This window comes from Rana temporaria, chromosome 7 (assembly GCF_905171775.1).
Source record: "Rana temporaria chromosome 7, aRanTem1.1, whole genome shotgun sequence".
In the NCBI taxonomy this organism is placed as follows: Eukaryota; Metazoa; Chordata; class Amphibia; order Anura; family Ranidae; genus Rana; species Rana temporaria.
Genome location: NC_053495.1, coordinates 203,357,695 through 203,377,341, shown reverse-complemented (window position 1 = coordinate 203,377,341; position 19,647 = coordinate 203,357,695). Strand labels below are relative to the sequence as shown.

General features: G+C 45.5%; 1 protein-coding gene across 1 annotated transcript in view; it reads right to left on the bottom strand.

The window, feature by feature from the left end:
* The window catches only part of C8B (complement C8 beta chain), a 55,385-nt gene that overhangs the window by 10,952 nt on the left and 24,786 nt on the right, over positions 1-19,647 (bottom strand). The window contains exons 7-12 of the mRNA XM_040361078.1: positions 17,976-18,117; positions 16,072-16,213; positions 13,611-13,743; positions 9,524-9,721; positions 6,086-6,326; positions 2,883-3,014 (exon numbers count right to left, since the gene is read on the bottom strand). Coding sequence (XP_040217012.1) covers positions 2,883-3,014; positions 6,086-6,326; positions 9,524-9,721; positions 13,611-13,743; positions 16,072-16,213; positions 17,976-18,117 — 988 coding nt within the window. The remainder of the gene's footprint in view (positions 1-2,882; positions 3,015-6,085; positions 6,327-9,523; positions 9,722-13,610; positions 13,744-16,071; positions 16,214-17,975; positions 18,118-19,647) is intronic.

Below are 19,647 nucleotides of genomic sequence, written 5' to 3'. Positions count from 1 at the left end.
TATAAAACTTTATTTAATGCCGTTTTAAGTTAATTTCAAAATAAAAATATTTGGATGAAATGCAGAAAAACATTCATAAATGCATAAATGTAATTATTAACGAGTTGCTGACCACTAAGGATGAGCTCTGGCGTGTTCGCATGCTACACGTGCAGAGCCCGCCAGGAAGTGTGAACGGCGCTGCGCTATCAGAGTTTGGGAAATGTCTCCCTGGCTGTGATTAGCGCAGCGCCAGAGCTCATCCTTACTGACCACTCTATAGGACTTTTACTGCTGCATGGCGACCAAGCTGCGCAGGATCACGTATATGTATGTATGTATAAGTGATCCTGCATCTGAGTATCGGGTGCGCGCCACTGGAGGCTTGCGTCCCCTTTGATTCTACACAGTGGGTCCCGCAGACCTGATGTCTGCTGGCACCCGCTGATCGTTCCATGTAAACAAGGCAGATCGCTGTTCTGTGAGCAGGGCAGCCATCACAAATTTTGGGGCCCCTTACACTGCTTTGGGCAGGGCCCCCTTGGAGCAGAAAACCGACGGGGGGGGCTGCTGACAAAAAAAAAACAAGTGTAATCTCTTCTACCCTGACGCGACATAATAAGCGAGGGGGGGGGGGGGTTTGCCTGGGGACCATCAGGCCTGTAAGGGGCCTTGGGGTCATTGGGCCCCTTACAGGTGTAATGCTTAAAAAAAACAGGAGGGGGGCCAGCCGGGCCTGTAAGGGGCCCTGGGGACCATCTTGGGCCCCTTACAGGTGTAATGCAAATAAAAAAAAAAAAAAAAACTGGAGGAGGGCCAGCCGGGCCCCTGGGGACCATTGTGCCCCTTACAGGTGTAATGCAAAAAAAAAACAGGAGGGGGGCCAGCCAGGCCTGTAAGGGGCCCTGGGGACCATCGGGCCTCTTACAGGTGTAATGCAAATAAAAAAAAAACGGGAGGAGGGCCACCTGGGCCCCTGGAGACCATTGGGCCCCTTACAGGTGTAATGCAAAAAATAAAATAGGAGGGGGGCCAGCCGGGCCTGTAAGGGGCCCTGGGGACCATCTCGGGCCCCTTACAGGTGTAATGCAAATAAAATAAAAAAACGGGAGGAGGGCCAGCCGGGCCCCTGGGGACCATTGGGCCCCTTACAGGTGTAATGCAAAAAAAAAAACAGGAGGGGGGCCAGCCGGGCCTGTAAGGGGCCCTGGGGACCATCGGGCCCCTTACAGGTGTGGTGAAAAAAAACGGAAGGGGGGGCCAGCCGGGCCCCTTACAGGTGTAATGCCTGTACCCCCCTAATGGCGGCCCTGTCTGTGAGTAAGGAAAGGCATGGATCCTGTGTGCCTGCAAAGCAGGGACACGGATCTATGTCTTCCTCTAGTGCAAGCACCTCCCCCACTACAGTAAAACACCAGCTAGGCACACAGTTAACCCTTTGATGTTAACCCCTTCCCAGCCAGCGTCATTATTACAGTGATAGTGCTTTTTTTTTTTCACGTTGATCAATGTATTACTGTCACTGGTCCCTAAAAAGTGTCAGTTAGGGTCCAATCTGTCTGCCGCAATATCTCAGTCCTACTATAAGTCGCCATTACTAAAAAAATTAAAAAAAATCAGAGGTGGAGGTGCTTTTCCACCCGAATATCATTCTAAACCTCCAAAATTCTGGGTCCTAAAAAAGGAATTACTATACCGAGAGGACTGCAAGCCAGTCCTCCCCCTATTCTGGACTGTCCCAGAATCCCTCACTGTCCAACATCAGTGCCTGACCTCACAAATGCTCTTCTGGAAGAATGATCAAACCTTCCCACACCCTCCTAAACCTTGTGGACAGTCTTCCCAGAAGAGTTGAAGCTGTTATAGCTGCAAAGGGGCGGGGCCAACTCAATATTGAACCCTACAGACTAAGACTGGGATAGCATTATAGTTCATGTGCGTGTAAAGGCATGCGTACCAATACTTTTGACAATATAGGGCCAGATTCACGTCGGAGCGTGTATCTTTGTTCCGGCGTAGCGTATCCTATTTACGCTACGCCTCCGCAACTTAGATGGGCAAGTGCTGTATTCACAAAGCACTTGCTCCGTAGGTTGCGGCGGCGTAGCGTAAATTGGCCGGCGTAAGCCCGCCTAATTTAAATGTGGAAGAGGTGGGCGTGTTGTATTTAAATCAATCGTGACCCCACGTAAATGACGCGCTTAAAGACCGGCGCATGCGCGCGCATGCTCAGTATCACGTCAAATTTTTTCCCTAAGTTACGCCGGATCAATGTCTGTGACGTGAACGTAACCTACGCACAGCCCCATTCACGTACGACTTACGTAAACGACGTAAAAAGATACGCTTGCCGAAGTCCATACTTTGCATTACCTACGCCTCATATAGCAGGAGTAACTTTACGCCGGACGTAAGCCTTACGTAAACGGCGTTGCGGCCGCAAGTACGTTCGTGAATCGGCGTATCTACCTAATTTACATATTCGACGCGTAAATCTACGGAAGCGCCCCTTGCGGCCAGCGTAAATATGCACCCAAGATACGACAGCGCAGGAGACTTACGCCACTCGTATCTTGGCCAAATCTATGCGTAACTGATTCTAAGAATCAGGCGCATAGATATGACGGCTCGGATTCGGATTTACGACGGCGTACGTGGAGATACGCCGTCGTAAGTCCATCGTGAATCTGGCCCTTAGTGTATATATGATTACTATGATGATGATGATTATTATTAAATTTACTGCAAATATTTTCAAATAATTTCCTTTCTTTTTAATCCTTTGAATAAATCAGGAGTAGTGTAGGTGGTGGCAATAGATGGACACGTGCAATTCGAATTTGATCTCCCACCAGCCCCGTCATTAGTTCAGAATTCTAAACCAGTAACAATTGGCTTCTCACCTCCAATCTCCTTCAGAAGTGCGCCGCACTGGTTGTTCGTCATCCCAACACTTATGTACACAATACCAGCGATATTACCGCCGAGACTAAATCCCAAATTCATACAGGACTTCACGTCACTTAAGGAATAACCTGCAGAAAAAAAACACATAATGAGGACTTGTCACTGACCAATCCTGTTAAAATAATTTGCTTAAAGGGGTTGTAAAGGTGTAATTTTTTTCCCTAAATAGCTTCCTTTACCTTAGTGCAGTCCTCCACTAACCTCATCCTTCCATTTTGCTTTTAAATGTCCTTATTTCTTCTGAAAAATCCTCACTTCCTGTTTTTCTGTCTGTAACTCCACACAGTAATGTGAGGCTTTCTCCCTGGTGTGGAGAAAGCCTCTTGAAGGGGGAGGGGGCGAGCAGGAGAGTCAGGATGCCCACTTAACACACAGCTCCTTTCTCTATCTACAAAGTAGAGAGTGTCCTGACACTCCTGCTCTGGAGCCCCACACAGGACCCTTTTTCACGACCAATTTAAAAAATTGAATTTTTCTCGTCATAAAAAACGGTCGTGTGTACGCGGCATGACTTTTTGTCACTGAGGCACTGAGCTTAAAGCGGTGGTTCCCCTAAAAATAAACTTTTGACATTGCATTTGCTACATTAATTACAATTAGAATCGGCTGGTTTTATTGAAAAAATACCTCCGTACGTAGCGTTTGCTATATTCGTTCCCACCGCCACTTCCGGGTACGATGCTGGCGGTGGGCGTTCCTAATTGATGGACAGGCATCCGACCGACACATCCATCGTGTCACGAGATGCCGAAAGAAGCCGAACGTCGGTGCGGCTCTATACGGCGCATGCGCACCGACGTTCGGCTTCTTTCAGCATCTCGTGACGCGATGGATGCGTCGGTCGGATGCCTGTCCATCAATTAGGAACGCCCACCGCCAGCATCGTACCCGGAAGTGGCGGTGGGAACGAATATAGCAAACGCTACGTACGGAGGTATTTTTTCAATAAAACCAGCCGATTCTAATTGTAATTAATGTAGCAAATGCAATGTCAAAAGTTTATTTTTAGGGGAACCACCGCTTTAATGGACAGCTTGGAGCCTTGGGCCAATGGACCATTGGCCCCAGCTGTCCAATAACAATGCTGCAGTGGAGGCACACCTCTCACTGCAATGTCATAGAAGGGGGCGTGTATCTAAAAGACACATGCTCCCTTCCAGCCCTGCCCTCTTATCTTTTTACAGCACCCTTATCCCCCATGCCCCAATGCAAAAAACACAATTTTATTCTCTAGGGACTAGCTTGTAATAGGAATAAAGGTGATTTTAAAAAAAATCAAAGGGGCAAAGTACAAATAAAATAAATACGATTTTTATCTTTAACCACCTAAGGACCCCTTCACGCCTATATACGTCGGCAAAATGGCACGACTGGGCACAATCACGTACCTGTACGTGTCTCTTTAAGCCCAGCCACTGGCGGCACACTCGCGACCCGGTCCTAAGCTCCGTGACCGGGCCCGCGGGACCCACGGACCCGATCGCCGCCGGTGTCCCACGATCGGTCACCGGAGCTGAAGAACGGGGAGTGTAAACAAACCTTCCCCGTTCTTCGTTGTGGCACTGTCATTGATCGTCTGTTCCCTGATATAGGGAAAGACGATCAATGACGTCACACGTTCAGCCCCGCCCCCCTACAGTTAGAAACACAGATGAGGTCACACATAACCCCATCAGCGCCCCTAGTGGTTAACTCCTAAACTGCAATTGTCATTTTCACAGTAAACAATGCATTTTTATAGCACTTTTTGCTGTGAAAATGACAATGGTCCCAAAAATGTGTCAAAATTGTCCGATGTGTCCGCCATAATGTCGCAGTCACGAAAAAAAATCGCTGATCGCCGCAATTAGTAATAAAAAAAAACGTATACATAAAAATGCAATAAAACTATCCCCTATTTTGTAAACGCTATAAATTTTGCGCAAAACAAATCGATAAACGCTTATTGAGATTTTTTTTACCAAAAATTTGTAGAAGAATACGTATCGGCCTAAACTGAGGAAAAATATGTTTTTTTTTATATATTTTTGGGGGATATTTATTATAGCAAAAAGTTAAAAATATTGCATTATTTTTTAAATTGTCGCTCTATTTTTGTTTATAGCGCAAAAACTAAAAACCGCAGAGGTGATCAAATACCACCAAAAGAAAGCTCTATTTGTGGGGAAAAAAGGACGCCAATTTTGTTTGGGAGCCACGTCGCACGACCGCGCAATTGTCAGTTAAAGCGACGCAGGGCCGAATCGCAAAAAGGGGCAAGGTCCTTAACCTGCATAATGGTCTGGGTCTTAAGTGGTTAAATTTTTTTTATGAAAAATATGTAGAAGAATACGCATCGGCCTAAACTGAGGAAAAAAAAAGTTTTTTTTATATATTTTTGGGGGATATTTATTATAGCAAAAAGTAAAAAAATCTCGCGGGCAGAGGCATACGCATACGTAGGTCGCGCAAGCATATGCAAAATAAATTCACACCACACATGTGAGGTATCGCCACAAACGCTAGAACGAGAGCAATAATTCTAGGGCTAGACCTCCTCTGTAACTCTAAACAGGTAACCTCTAAAAATGTACAAAAGCAACGCCTATGGAGATTTTTTAAGTACTGTCGATTGTCGCCATTCCACGAGCTTGCGCAATTTTAAAGCGTGACATGTTAGGTATCTATTTACGCTAGTAATAAAAAATGTCATATTTTACCAAAAAAATGGGGTGTATATTGTTATTTTGCTGTATATGGTTATTGTTATTTTTTTTTCATTAAAGTGTATGTTTTTCCCCTAAATAATTGGGTTTGAAAAAACGCTGCACAAATACTGTGTCTGCTAAAAAAAATATATATATAATGTTTGGGGGTTATAAGTAGTTTTCTAGCAAAAAATACTGATTTAAACTTATAAATAAAAAGTGCCAGGAACATTTCTTTTTTTTTGGGGGAAATCCGGGCAAATATAGCTACATAGCAAATTTAGTCTGAAAATTAACATTTCAAATTTTCAACCTTGTTAAAAAAATATATAACAGATTTCTTTTTTTTTTATTATTCAGAAAACACCACAATACATTTTTATTTAAAAAAATAATAAAAAATAAATGATCTTTGCCGATTTTTCTTGGGACCAGTTAGTTGAAAATATTACCTTCTTTTTTCACGTGATCTTTGTTGAGGATCAGGGTATACTCATAGACTCCGCCCAGCGTGGCCTCAGTGACGTAATGTGTTCCATAGTCCCTGAGAAGGTCCCGGTATTCGCCGTAGACGTATTCCGCCGGCAGCTGCTTCACCCTCTGGAAGAACTCCGAATGCAGCATCACTCCGCGGGACTTCAGCTTGTATTTCGCCACTTCCAAATCCGACCGAGCGCTGATGAATAAGCTTTGCTGAAATAGACGGAAAGGCTTTTGTTGTTCTGAAGGTTCCTAAATGGTAGCTGTACATTAAAAACACATTAGTTCTTTAACCACTCAAGACCCCGACCATTATGCAGGTTAAGGACCTTGCCCCTTTTTACGATGCGGCACTGCGTCGCTTTAACTGACAATTGCGCGGTCGTGCGACGTAGCTCCCGAAAAAAATTGGCGTCCTTTTTTCCCCCACAAATAGAGATTTCTTTTGGTGGTATTTGATCACCTCTGCGGTTTTTATTTTTTGCACTATAAACAAAAATAGACCGACAATTTTGAAAAAAAAAATATATTTTTTTACTTTTTGCTATAATAAATATCCCCCAAAAATATATAAAAAAACATTTTTTTCCTCAGTTTAGGCCGATATGTATTCTTCTACATATTTTTCATAAAAAAATAGCAATAAGCGTTTATTGATTGGTTTGCGCAAAAGTTATAGGGCCAGATCCACATACATTTAGATCGGCGCAGCGTATCAGAGATACACTACGCCGCCGTACCTTACCTGGCGTATATTCGAATCCTCAGCGAGTTTGTGCCGTAAGTTGCGGCGGCGTAGTGTATTTCTGGCGGCGGATTTGAAATTGGGCGGGTTGGGGGCGGGTTTCATTTAAATGAAGCGCGTCCCCGCGCCGAATGAACTGCGCATGCGTCGTCCCGAAATTTCCCACCGTTCATTGCGCTAAATGACGTCGCTAGGACGTCATTTTTTTTAACTTAGACGTGAGTTACATCCATCACTATTCACGGACGACTTACACAAAAAAATAAAAATTCAAATTTCGACGCGGGAACGACGGCCGTAATTAACATGGCAAGTCTATCTATACGCCGCAAAATAGCAGCTTTAACTATACGCCGGAAAAAGCCGTCTGCAGTCGTAAATCGCTAATTTGCATACCCGACGCGGAAAACAACGCAAACTCCACCCAGCGGGCGCCGAAGTATTGCATTTCCGATCCAAAGGCGTACGAAGTCGTACGCCTGTCGGATCTTACCCAGAAGCCGTCGTATCTTGGTTTGAGGATTCAAACTAAAGATACGACGCAGGGAAATTTGAAAGTACGCCGGCGTATCAGTAGATACGCCGGCGTACTTGCTCTCTGGATCTGGCCCATAGCGTCTACAAAATAGGGGATAGTTTTATGGCATTTTTGTTAATATTTTTTTTTTTATACTAGTAATGGCGGCGATCAGCGATTTTTATCGGTACTGCGACCTTGTGGCGGACACTTCGGACACTTTTGACACATTTTTGGGACCATTGGCATTTTTATAGCGATCAGTGCTATAAAAGTGCACTAATTACTGTAAAAATTTCACTGGCAGGGAAGGGGTTAACACTAGGGGGCGAGGAAGGGGTTAATTATGTTCCCTGGAAGTGTTCTAACTGAAGGGGGGTGGGACTGACTAGGGGAAATGACTGATCGCTGTTCATACATTGTAGGAACATGCGATCAGTCATTTCTCCCCCTGACAGGACCGGGAGCTGTGTGTTTACACACACAGCTCCCGGTCCTCGCTCTGTAACGAGCGATCGTGGAATTTGAGGTAAGTGGCCAGTCGGCCTCATGTCCTCGCTTCGCTCGGACGGCTCGCTGCTCTCGCTTGGCCTCCTGGCTCTTTTTTTAACATCCTCCAATCCACGGGGATGTTAAGGAATGAGCCTGGATGCCGGCCGAGGTTCGGAGATTTCCGCCGGCAAGGATTGCGCCTGCGCAGTCCTTACAGGAACCATCTCGATAGAGGAACCATAGCGACAAGTCACCGGTGTTAGGAGGGAGGCTGCCGCCGTCTGCGTCAGTGTAGCTATACCTCCAGCGCAGCCATCCCACGAGGTGTCTGTCCAGTGCAGGCGCTTCCTGCAAGTCACAGTAGCCTTCTCTCCCGCCTCCTTCTGCACCTCAGAAATGTGCTGCCCTGCTTTAGGAATCCCCGAATAGCGGGAGGTGAGCAGCGGCCGCGGTCTGCGTTAACCCTGTCAGAACCGCAGTTGCCGCTTACCTCCCGCTGTGCAGCTCAGTCATCAAGAAGCCACTCTTCCTAAAAAGTGCAGCCCAGGGGCTGTAGCCCACCGGGCAAATGCCCGGCGTGCCCTATGGCCAGGCCGGGCCTGTGGTAGACTGACTGTACTAATCACAAATATAGGATCCTTGCTATCATTGAGAAGTGAGCCAAACTCTTGATATTAAAACCCATATGAGCCATGTAGCCATAGAGGTGTCAGAACAATAAAGGAAGAATTCCTATTGGTCGGTATCGGTTTTTACACTCCTTTGAGAAGTATAGATGTGGACAGACTAGGGTGACCACATTTCCAAACTGCCATTCAGGGACACCCTCACCTTCACAATGCCAATTCTAAAGGCTTATATGCAAGTAATTGGCCATAATAGGAGTATGGGGGGGCCGGGTATGGCCTTGGGGTACATGTATCAATGCAAAAAATATTTTTAAAATGATCGTTTTTTTCAGGAGCAGTGATTATAATTATGCTTACAGGAACAATTCCTCTAAATATAGTGCCTGGGGGGTCCTCTTAGTCTGCCTGTAAAGTGGCGCATGTGTACCATGTATAGAACATGCCGCAGCAAAAAATACATTTCTAAAGAAAGAAGTGGCAAATCACATTTAAATTGACTCACAGTTGCAATTGCTGGCACCCGGCTATTGAAAAAAAAAAAAAGCAAAAAAAAAAACCGTCCCCCCCCCCCCCCCCCAGTCAATATCAGACCTCTGGGTCTCTACCCCCCCCCCCACCCCAAAGCGCCTTGTCCCCATCTTACCCTGGCAGGCGGAGTGGTTATCAGAACCAGGAAGCCCTCAAAGGACCCAAGGGGTCTGGAATAAACAAGGGGAAGGGGACTCCACGCCATTTATTTATTTTTTACTTTTTTTTTATTGGCAGCTTTTTTTTTTTATTCAGCTGTCAGCGGGGAAGCCCATTGACAGCTGATGACTCATCGGTTAATAAGGACGCTGGCTTCCCAGCCCCTCTCCTTAACAACCAGCTTTCACTGCGCCCTGGTTGGGCACAGTGCATTGCAGGGCATTTGGCGGGGCGAACACCCTGGGCTGGGAAACAGACACTTTCGGGCAATCCGGGACACGTGGTCACCCTAGGACAGACTAAGCAACCTATTCCCAACCCCCGACTCCTATATACTTACAGTGTGCGAAAAACTCTTTGTCCTCTCTATGTACTTTTTAAACTTCATGTTGCCATAGTTGAATCCGAACTCGAACACTCCGGGGATGAAGATGCCGATGCCGAAGCTTCTTTGCTTTCCATGAGCGCTCAGGTAATCTCTTTCATAGTCTGAGAAGGATTCGTGGTCAGAGAGTGTGAATTTGTATTCTCCTTTAGCCTATAAAGAGAAATCCAGGCAGTGGTGAGTTCAAGGTGAACCCAACTCTAGCCAAATATAGATCATATGGTTAAAAAAACTATTTTTAAACAAAATAAGTCTGCATTTGTTACCAGATCACATCTCAAAATAGTTTCCAGGGTCCTCCCCTCTCTGCCTCCGGGGCTGTGGGCATGTTTCATACGTGGTGGACTTGCACTACGGTCAAGTGCTTCTGTATGAGAGTTCACGCCAGTGGCGGCCGCTCATGCAGAGCGCATGGGCGCCACCCCCCCATCCACGCATCCGGCCCCCTAATCTACACATGGATCTTAATGTTTTTTTTGCAGCACATGATTAGATCCTGAGGCTCTCATTGGCTCCAAGAAAGGGTGGACTCGGGGCGCACTGCGCCCTGAACCCACCCACTTGTGTGACAATAGTGAATTCATATTCGCTATTGTCTTCCTGATTCACCTCCCGGACAATCAGAAAGCAGTTCCTGATTGGTGTTAGTTCCCCCCCTCCCCTGAATGAATGAATGAATGAATGAATGAATGAATGAATGAATGAATGAATGAATGAATGAATGAATGACTTGTATAGCGCTACTCATGCGAACTGAATCGCCTCTGGGCGCTTTTTCTTGGCTGGTGCGGTCATTTTACCCCGTAGGATTGTGACACGCTTGGGACACACAGTCAAACACACAGATATACATATATATACTGGGCTGATTTAGACAGGATCCAATTTACCTACCAGCATGTCTTTGGAGTGTGGGAGGAAACCGGAGTACCCGGAGGAAACCCACGCAGGCACAGGGAGAACACGCAAACTCCAGGCAGATGGTGTCGTGGTTTGCTGCTAAGCGAAAGTGCTACTCACTGAACCCCTGTACATGTTTGAGGTTACAAAATGTAATGTTATATACTTGTATTTTGGGTGAACCTCCACTTTAAAGTGATACTATGGGTTCACGTTTTTAAAGAAAAAAAATAACAAACATGTCATACTTCCCTCCACTGTGCAGTTTGTTTTGCACAGAGTGGCCCCAATCCTCCTCTTCTGGGGTCCCACGGTGGCTCTCGCGGCTCCTCCCCGCAATCGATAACCCCCTCTGGGAAGCTCTCTCCTGAAGGGGCTAACCTTGCGGGCGCGCTTCCGTGTCATATCCTTGGCGTACATAGCCGCCGAGTGTATGACTTGGCCCCCGCCCCCCAGCGGCCACGTCATTGGATGTTATTGACAGCAGCGGGAGCCAATGGCTGTGCTGCTATCAATCTATACAATGAGGAGCCGAGAAGCCATGGGGAGAGTGACGCAGGATCGCGCCCACAAAGGTGTGGGGCTCAGGTAAGTAAAACGGAGGCTCGGGGGGGGGGGGGGGGGGGCTGGACACTGCAAGGATGCATTAAGGTGAAAAAACATGAGGCTTTACAACCCTTTTAAGCACCGGCCGCCACTGGTTCATGCCCTGATTTATTCTGTGACAATGGTGAATGTCATTAAAAATTCAAGGCTTACCCTTCTTAAAGTGTAAGTTCCCCTTTACCCCTCCCCTCGGTCCCGCTGTACCACTGTCCCGCGATCCCTCGCTGTCAGGCACCGGGACGCCGCTTCACCAGCCCAGTTCCCAGTGGCTTAATCTCCTATCCGCACCTCTCAGCATGTACGGACATGAACGGCACTGACCAATCAGAATCCGCCTAGCCCACCCTATCAGCGCTGGGAAGAGAGGATTTCAAATCCCAACACCAGTGAAGTGGTGTCCCAATGCCTGAAAGCAGGGGATCAAGGGACACTGGTACAGCAGGACCAGGGGGGAGGGGCCTTACAGATTTTCTGTGAAGGTGAACTTACACTTTAATGAACCCATCGAAGGAATTCTGAGCAGGGCCATCTTTAAGGCAGGGCAAAAGGGTCAGCTGCCCTGGGCCCTGTCATTGTTGTGGGGCCCAAAGCATCTGCCTCATACTTGCCAACTATCTTAGTTTAATTCCCCTTGTCCCTTGAAGTTTTAGTCCTGTGCTGTGTCCTGATATGTCAGTGTGAAGTGCTGCTACTAATGCTGCTCAGCGCTGCCCTATTGTTGTGTACAGGTGACTCATCTACAGACAAGTAAGTAACCATCATTCATATGTAAATAGCGGCAGACATTCATGTGTAAATAGCTGAGGCCGGCAGTATTCATATGTAAATAAAGGGGGCATTCATATGTATATCATGCCCCCTCTGCAGTGAAGAGATCATGTGCTGTAACCTCTAGCATCCAATCAGTGAGCAGTATTACTGTACTGTAATCTCTAGCAACCAATCACAAGAAGAAATCATGTGCTGTAACCTCTAGCAACTAATCAGTGAGCCATAATGTGTGCTGTAACCTCTGGCAACCAATCGCAATCACTGCCTTATCTGATACAGTAAAGGGGTTTGTTAAGCTTTGTTTTTTATTTTCTTAAACTTTTTTTTTGAGATTCCCGTGTATTAAGTTATAAGTGGAAGTCTGTGGCCCAAACCATCTATTGCTTACTTTATTGACACATGTATTGTATTTTGTTATTTCCGAATTTTCGAAATTGGAAAATTTTGAATTTCGGAAATTTCGGAAGTTTGAAATCCGGAAATTTGAAAATCGGAAATTGGAAAATTACAAATTCGAAAATCAGAAATGTGAAAATTCAGAATTAGAACATTTGAAAATGAGAGAATTTCCGAAATTCTGAATTTCCGGATTCCGAATTTATGAATTTTCCGAATTTCAGAAATTTCGAATTTCATAATTTTCGACTTTCCAAATTTTCGGATTTTCAGAATTTTCAAAAAAAAGCTAAAAAACAAATAAAAAGAAAATGAACGAATTTTTCGGCAGTGCACACGTCTAATATATTGGGCCAGATTCAGAAAGAGATACGACGGCGTATCTCTGAGTGCGCTCGGTCGTATCTATGCGCCTGATTCAGAGAATCAGTTACGCATAGATATCCCTAAGATCCGACAGGTGTAAGTGTCTTAGGCTGCAATTTCAGGCTGGCCGCTAGGTGGCGCTTCCGTATTTTTACGCGAGGAATATGCAAATTAGTATTTATGCCGATTCAGAAACGAACAACCGCACAGCGTTTTTTTTTTATATCATTTGCGTTCGGCTTTTTCCGGCGGATAGTTACCCCTGCTATATGAGGCGTAGCTAATGTTAAGTATGGCCGTCGTTCCTGCACCGAGTTTTGAAATTTTACGTCGTTTGCGTAAGTCGTTCGCGAATAGGGTTGGACGTAATTTACGTTTACGTCGGAAGCAATGACGTTTTGCGGCGGATTTTCGAGCATGCGCACTGGGAGTTTTTCACGAACGGCGCATGCGCCCTTAAAAAAAACGTAAAATACACAGAGTCAAAGCAAATTTAAATAAAACACGCCCCCAACATCCCCATTTGAATTAGGCGGGCTTACGCCGGCCCACATACGTTACGCCGCCGTAACTTAGGGCGCAAGTTCTTTCTGAATACGGAACTTGCACCCAAAGTTACAGCGGCGTAACGTATCTAGGATACGTTACGCCAGCCGGACAGATACGCTCAGGTATCTGAATCCAGCCCATTGTCTTTTTGTTAAACTCAATAAAAATGTATTAAAAAAAAAAAAAAGCATTTAAAAAAATTCTGCATGCAGAGTGAAGCTCTAACGAGAAAAGTGTGTGGAGGGGTGAAGCTAGGAGCAGCTATGGCACTGTAATTTCCCATGCCAGTGGCTCCCTCAACCGAAATATCACTTTTGCGAGGAATGGTCCTATTTATGACATCCGGATATTGGGGGTCACCTATTTTTGCCAAAATATTAGAACTTATTTAAGATGATACAGTGTAGCTGAAATCCTGATGTCAACAATGAGTTAAAAGTTTAGTCCAACTCACGTCAGTGATGTAACTTTCCACATTAAACGGCTTTCTAAACCGAGTGCCCAGGATGTAATGTGGAGCGCAGCCGCCGCCGTAGTAGCGGTGATCCAACACAAGTCCTTCACGCAAATTTGTTAACAGATTTAATCTGAAAGAAATTTAAAAAGTCAAGTAAAATATAATTCGTAAAATAAAAACTTTTTGCAACTTGTTCCAATAAATATTTTACCACCGTAAGTATTAGGCTTCATTTCCACTTTTCTGAGCGTTTTTTGTAGCTTAAAAATGGCTCTCCATGTTAGCCTATTGCCTCATGCCCACCATGACGTTTTTGAGCTGTAAATGACTGAGCCGTTTTTAACCGCTTCCCGACCGCCGCATGTAGATATACGTCGGCAGAATGGCACGGACAGGCACATTGGCGTACCTGTACGTCCCTGCCTTTCCGCGGGTCCGATCGGGACCCCCCCCCCCCGCTACATGCGGCGGTCGGATTCCCTCGGGGAGCGATCCGGGACGACGGCGCGGCTATTCGTTTATAGACGCTCCATCGCGATCGCTCCCCGGAGCTGAAGAACGGGGAGAGCCGTATGTAAACACGGCTTCCCCGTGCTTCACTGTGGCGCTGCAGCGATCGAGTCATCCCTTATATAGGGAGACTCGATCGATGACATCCTACAGCCACACCCCCCTACAGTTGTAAACACACACTAGGTGAACCCTAAATCCTACAGCGCCCCCTGTGTTCAACTCCCAAACTGCAACTGTCATTTTCACAATAAACAATGCAATTTAAATGCATTTTTTGCTGTGAAAATGACAATGGTCCCAAAAATGTGTCAAAATTGTCCGAAGTGTCCGCCATAATGTCGCAGTCACGAAAAAAATCGCTGATCGCCGCCATTAGTAGTAAAAAAAAAAAAAATAATAAAAATGCAATAAAACTATCCCCTATTTTGTAAACGCTATAAATTTTGCGCAAACCAATCGATAAACGCTTATTGTGATTTTTTTTACCAAAAATAGGTAGAAGAATACGTATCGGCCTAAACTGAGGAAAACATTTTTTTTTATATATATTTTTTGGGGATATTTATTATAGCAAAAAGTAAAAAATATTGCATTTTTTTCAAAATTGTTGCTCTATTTTTGTTTATAGCGCAGAAAATAAAAAACGCAGAGGTGATCAAATACCACCAAAAGAAAGCTCTATTTGTGGGAAAAAAAGGACGCCAATTTTGTTTGGGAGCCACGTCGCACGACCGCGCAATTGTCTGTTAAAGTGACGCAGTGCCGAATTGTAAAAACCCCTTGGGTCATGTAGCAGCATATTGGTCCGGTCCTTAAGTGGTTAAGCTGCAAAAAAAAAAAAAAAAAGGACCAGTGCGTTCTGAAGCTCCAGCGTTAGAGTTGTAAGCCTCGTCCTGCGTTTCTTTCTCTATTCAAAATTAATTGGTTCCCTATGGGGTCGCACCAGAAGTTGGATCAAGATGATCCGACTTGCGGGGCGACTGGTGTGCAGAGAATCTTGAAGGGGACCCCCGCGCAAATTTAAAAAAAAATGTGCGTGAGGTTCCCCCCCAGGATGATACCAGACCCTTCGGTCTGGTATGGATTTTAAGGGGAACACCTATGCCAAAAAAACGGCGTGGGGTTCCCCCCAGAATCCATACCACACCCTTATCCGAGCACGCTGCCCGGCCGGTCAGGAATGGGGGTGGGGACGAGCGAGCACATTGACTGTCTGGGTGGCAGAACAATGTCATGCTGAGACTTGGGGTCCCAGAACAAAGACAGAAATACATTGGGGCATCCCAGAGAAGACAGAAAAAAAACAAGTTCATGGGACAGTGCATTGACGCTCCCTTGGGTTCTATGAGCCCAATCATGGCAGGTCAGGGCCGCCATCAGGGGGGTACAGGCAGTACACCTGTAAGGGGCCCAAAGGTCCCCAGGAGCCCGGATGGCAACCCCTTTTTTTTTTTTTTTTATTATTATTTTTTGTAAGGGGCCCAGAGGTCCGCAAGGCCCCGGATGGCAAACCCCAAATTTTTTTTTTTATAAAAAAATGTTTTTACATTTTGTATATATATATATTTTTTTATTTTTTGTTTTTATTAAAGGGCCCAGAGATCCCCAGGGCCCTGGATGGCTACCCCCCCCCCTTTTTTTTCTTTTTTTTATATTTCTTTTTTAAATATAATTTTTTTTTTTTTTTTTTCAATTTGTTTTGTAAGGGGCCCAGAGGTCCCCAGTGCAACCCCTCCTTTTCTTTTCTTTTTTTTTGTTCGTGGCACCCCCTGCTTCTCAATTCACGCCCCCCGCTTCTCAATTAGTGGCGGCACCCCCCGCTTCTTAATTCGCGGCGGCAGCACCCCCCTGGTTCTCTGCTTCAGGGGGCCCATATGCCCGAAGCTGTGTAAGGGGCCCCATTCCTCATGGCAGCCCTGTGGCGGGTTATACCAGAAGTACCTACCCGGATGCCAGGTTTTCAATGGCCCAGTACTGCTCCATCCTATCTGTACATGGACTCCGGATAGACTTACAGTTCTTCTCATCAGAGGAATCTCCACAGTCGTCATCTCCATTACACGTCAGTCGTCGAGGGATACACTTTCCTGGAGTATATAACAAAATATCAATAGTCAGGGCACAGCGACATCGATTTTTTGAGCAGTGCGAATGAGAGATTGAAATCTCATGCTTGCGGTCTATTAATCTCCATTGCTATGATTTGTTTGTCACCTGGCACATCAATCTCACACAGTCACACAATGCTGAAGTTTAGCAACATCTCAGAATGTTTCAGTGATCAGAATTCTTCACATAGCTAAAAGGGATAACTTGATTTATCTCAAATGCTCCTCATATGAACATTTCTTACAAAGATCCAGATGTTCTGACCTCCAAAGGGTCACAGTGAGCATGCCTTGTGTCTGGAGGCAATCCTTATTATACAAGGAGGTTCCCCCGAAATGCCCATGGGAAAAAATCTGCATAACCAATATAGGCCATGCCATGGCCTAAAAGGCCACATAATAAGCCACTGACATATCAAGATTTTCACTGTCTGTAACAAAATTCCCATATATAATGAGGTTCCAGACTGCCACCCTGCATGCCAGAGCAATCTGTTTATTAGCATTCAGTAACATATTCTCACAAGGCTGGACTGGGACAACAATTTGGCCTTGGACTTGATCTAGAACGGCCTACTTTATTTTTGCAAACAAGCTCAAAAAGAGTATATAAACTATACACAATTGTGCAAAAAACATAAGTAGCATAACACAAGGAGTCCTCACTCACCTCCTTTATTATTTTACTTATTCTCTTCTGTATTTTTCTTCTCCTTCTCACATCACTGCGTGAAGTGGAGGGTGAGCGTCATGCAGGAACATTGCTACAGCGGTGAGAGATCATGTCATGTCTATGCTGCCCACGGCTGCACAGTGTGAGCGGAACAGCAGTGATGCAGGGCGGTGAGAGATTATGTCTCTCAGAGACTCGGGGCTATAGCCCTAAGAGCCACCCCCTAGCGACGCCACTAGGCAGTACAGCGGTGCTCATTAACATAACCATGTTAATGAATTCTACAACCTGGAGTCCAGACTACTATACTAAGGTTTTCCTGCATACAGGTGACATGATCTTCCTACTTTTCGAACACATGAAGAAATATATAATACTCTATTCTCTGCTTTTATTCGTGGTACATTGTTACAGTAGCCGTATGAAGGTTGAGGTTGGGACTCTGGGACACCAACCAGGCCCTAGGCTCCTGTCTAGGTTTCCTCATGGATGATCCTGCTCTGCTTTCATCATAGCACACCCTACACCAGGGGTCTCCAAACTGCGGCCCTTTGCTTGCCTTTATCAGGCCCTTGGGGCACTATCCCTCCCACTGATACGAGACCCTATTCTGCCATCTGACACCGATAATGGAGTACCATTTCTCCCACTGACACCACTAATGGGGCACTATTCCTTCCTATGATAACAGCAATGGGGCACTATTCCTCCCCCTAATACCAGATGTTTACTCCCACTGATGCCGGGAAAATTTCCACTCCCGCTGGCCAAAGTCTGGCCCTCCACGTGTCTGAAGGACAATAAACCAGCCCTTTGTTTAGAATGTTTGGAGACCCCTGCCCTACACAATGTAATTGAAGGGCACCAAAGTATAGAATGTGTTGGCCAGTACCTGGACTATAGGAGGTCCTCCCCTATAAGGATGAATTGGCTAAGACTTTTAACTGACTTTTAGACTTGAAGATATCTTTGAGGAAGAGTAAGTGAACAGCTTTTTGGTCCCTTGGGTCCCAATTTTTGTTGTAAAGTATAATGGTGATTGGTCAGACACACTAAATAGATTCTTACCAGACCCCACACACTGGAAGCCCTCACATCTCTTGTTGTTCCTGCAAAGGCTGCTGGTCACACATGACTCCTCCTCGCGGTCTATGATGTCACACCGCTCACCACCGAACTGTGGCACTTGGGTCATTTGAGTAAATCGATACTGTGCAAATGAAAAACATTATCAGAAGAGTGTACCTTCCCATTGCCCGTGCCTCTAAAAACAGTCTTTGAATAGTGTGTCTGGATATTATAGTAGGAATGTGGTTTTTAATGGGTATTGGCATAGGAAGGGGGAATTTGTGTATCTAGGCCTGAAACCTTTTTTTGTTTTGGATAGAGTAGCAAATGGTTAGAACCTGAAAGTATAAAAGAAAAAGATGAGAATGGTGCGCTTATTCAATGATGTGCCATAGAGTAATATACTCAAAGAATGAATATGATGAGTGTCCAAACATACAAATAAATAAATAAACGTGAATAAAAGTCCAACTAAAGCCCAATGGTAGGAGTTAGTTCATATAGAGGTAAAAAATCTCATAGGGATAACTTGATAGAACAAAAAACAGATCCAAATATCGACTGTTAACATTTATGAATTGGCCGCTCACCTCCAACAATGACCCAACAAGGCTCATCAGATAGTCAGATGCTGATGGATCTGTAAAGGCATCCAGGTTCCAGGCGAAGACGAAGAACTACGTCCAAAACCTGGCATCAAAACATCTTGGGAAATGCCATATATAGAGGAAACAGTTCACTCCAAGGAATGACACTTCTTGTATAAATGGCGCTCACAGGAAACAAAGAACAGCCATAGTGCAATATTGCCAAATGAAAAGTAAATTTATTTAGTAAAAGAAACTGCTTACATCAAGTAAGGGTAAAAACCGCAGTAAAAAGCAATGGGAGTAGTGACACACATGTCTCTTCACCGTACTTCCATAAAACACCACCAGAACTGTCGTCACAAGGCTCCGCCTGACGTGTTGCGTCACTGGTCTCGTGACGTCCTCAGGGAGCCCTGAGGAAGTCACGTGACTTCACGTGACTATGGAATTACCCAAGATGTTCTGATGCCAAGTTTTGGACGTAGTTCTTTGCCTTCGCCTGGAAACTGGATGCCTTTACAGATCCATCAGCAGGATTCCTTATCTGACTATTCATAAATTTAACAGTCGATGTTTGGATAGATGTGTTGGATAGATGTGATAGATGTGTTTGTGCTAGGAGGTGAGATTGGGGGGAATTTGCGCTGGGAGGGGGGTTTTGGAGTGGGAGGAGAGGAATTGTGCTAGAAAAAGTGATTTTTTTTGAGGGGGGGGGGGATTTTACCCCGTTTTTTAGTTTATTAAAAGTCAGCAGCTACAAAAGGCATAGCTGCTGACTTTTAATAAACCGACACTTACCTGCCCTGCTGTCCAGCAATGCGGCTGCCTGGAGGCCTGCTCCTCTCCCCCTCCTCTCCTCAGCGCAGTCATGGTAACTGTGGGCACCCAGGCGTGACAGCTTACGGCATTGCGCATGCGCGAGTTGCGCTGCGCTCTCCTATTGGCCAGCTGATCTTCTGGGACCTGAGTTGTGTCCCAGAAGATCGCTGGCAGGGAGGGGCCACCTAGGCCGACAGGAGGAATCGCCTTGGCGGCCGAAGATAGGAAGCAAAAAGTGGGACAGGAAGTCCCATGAAAAAAAG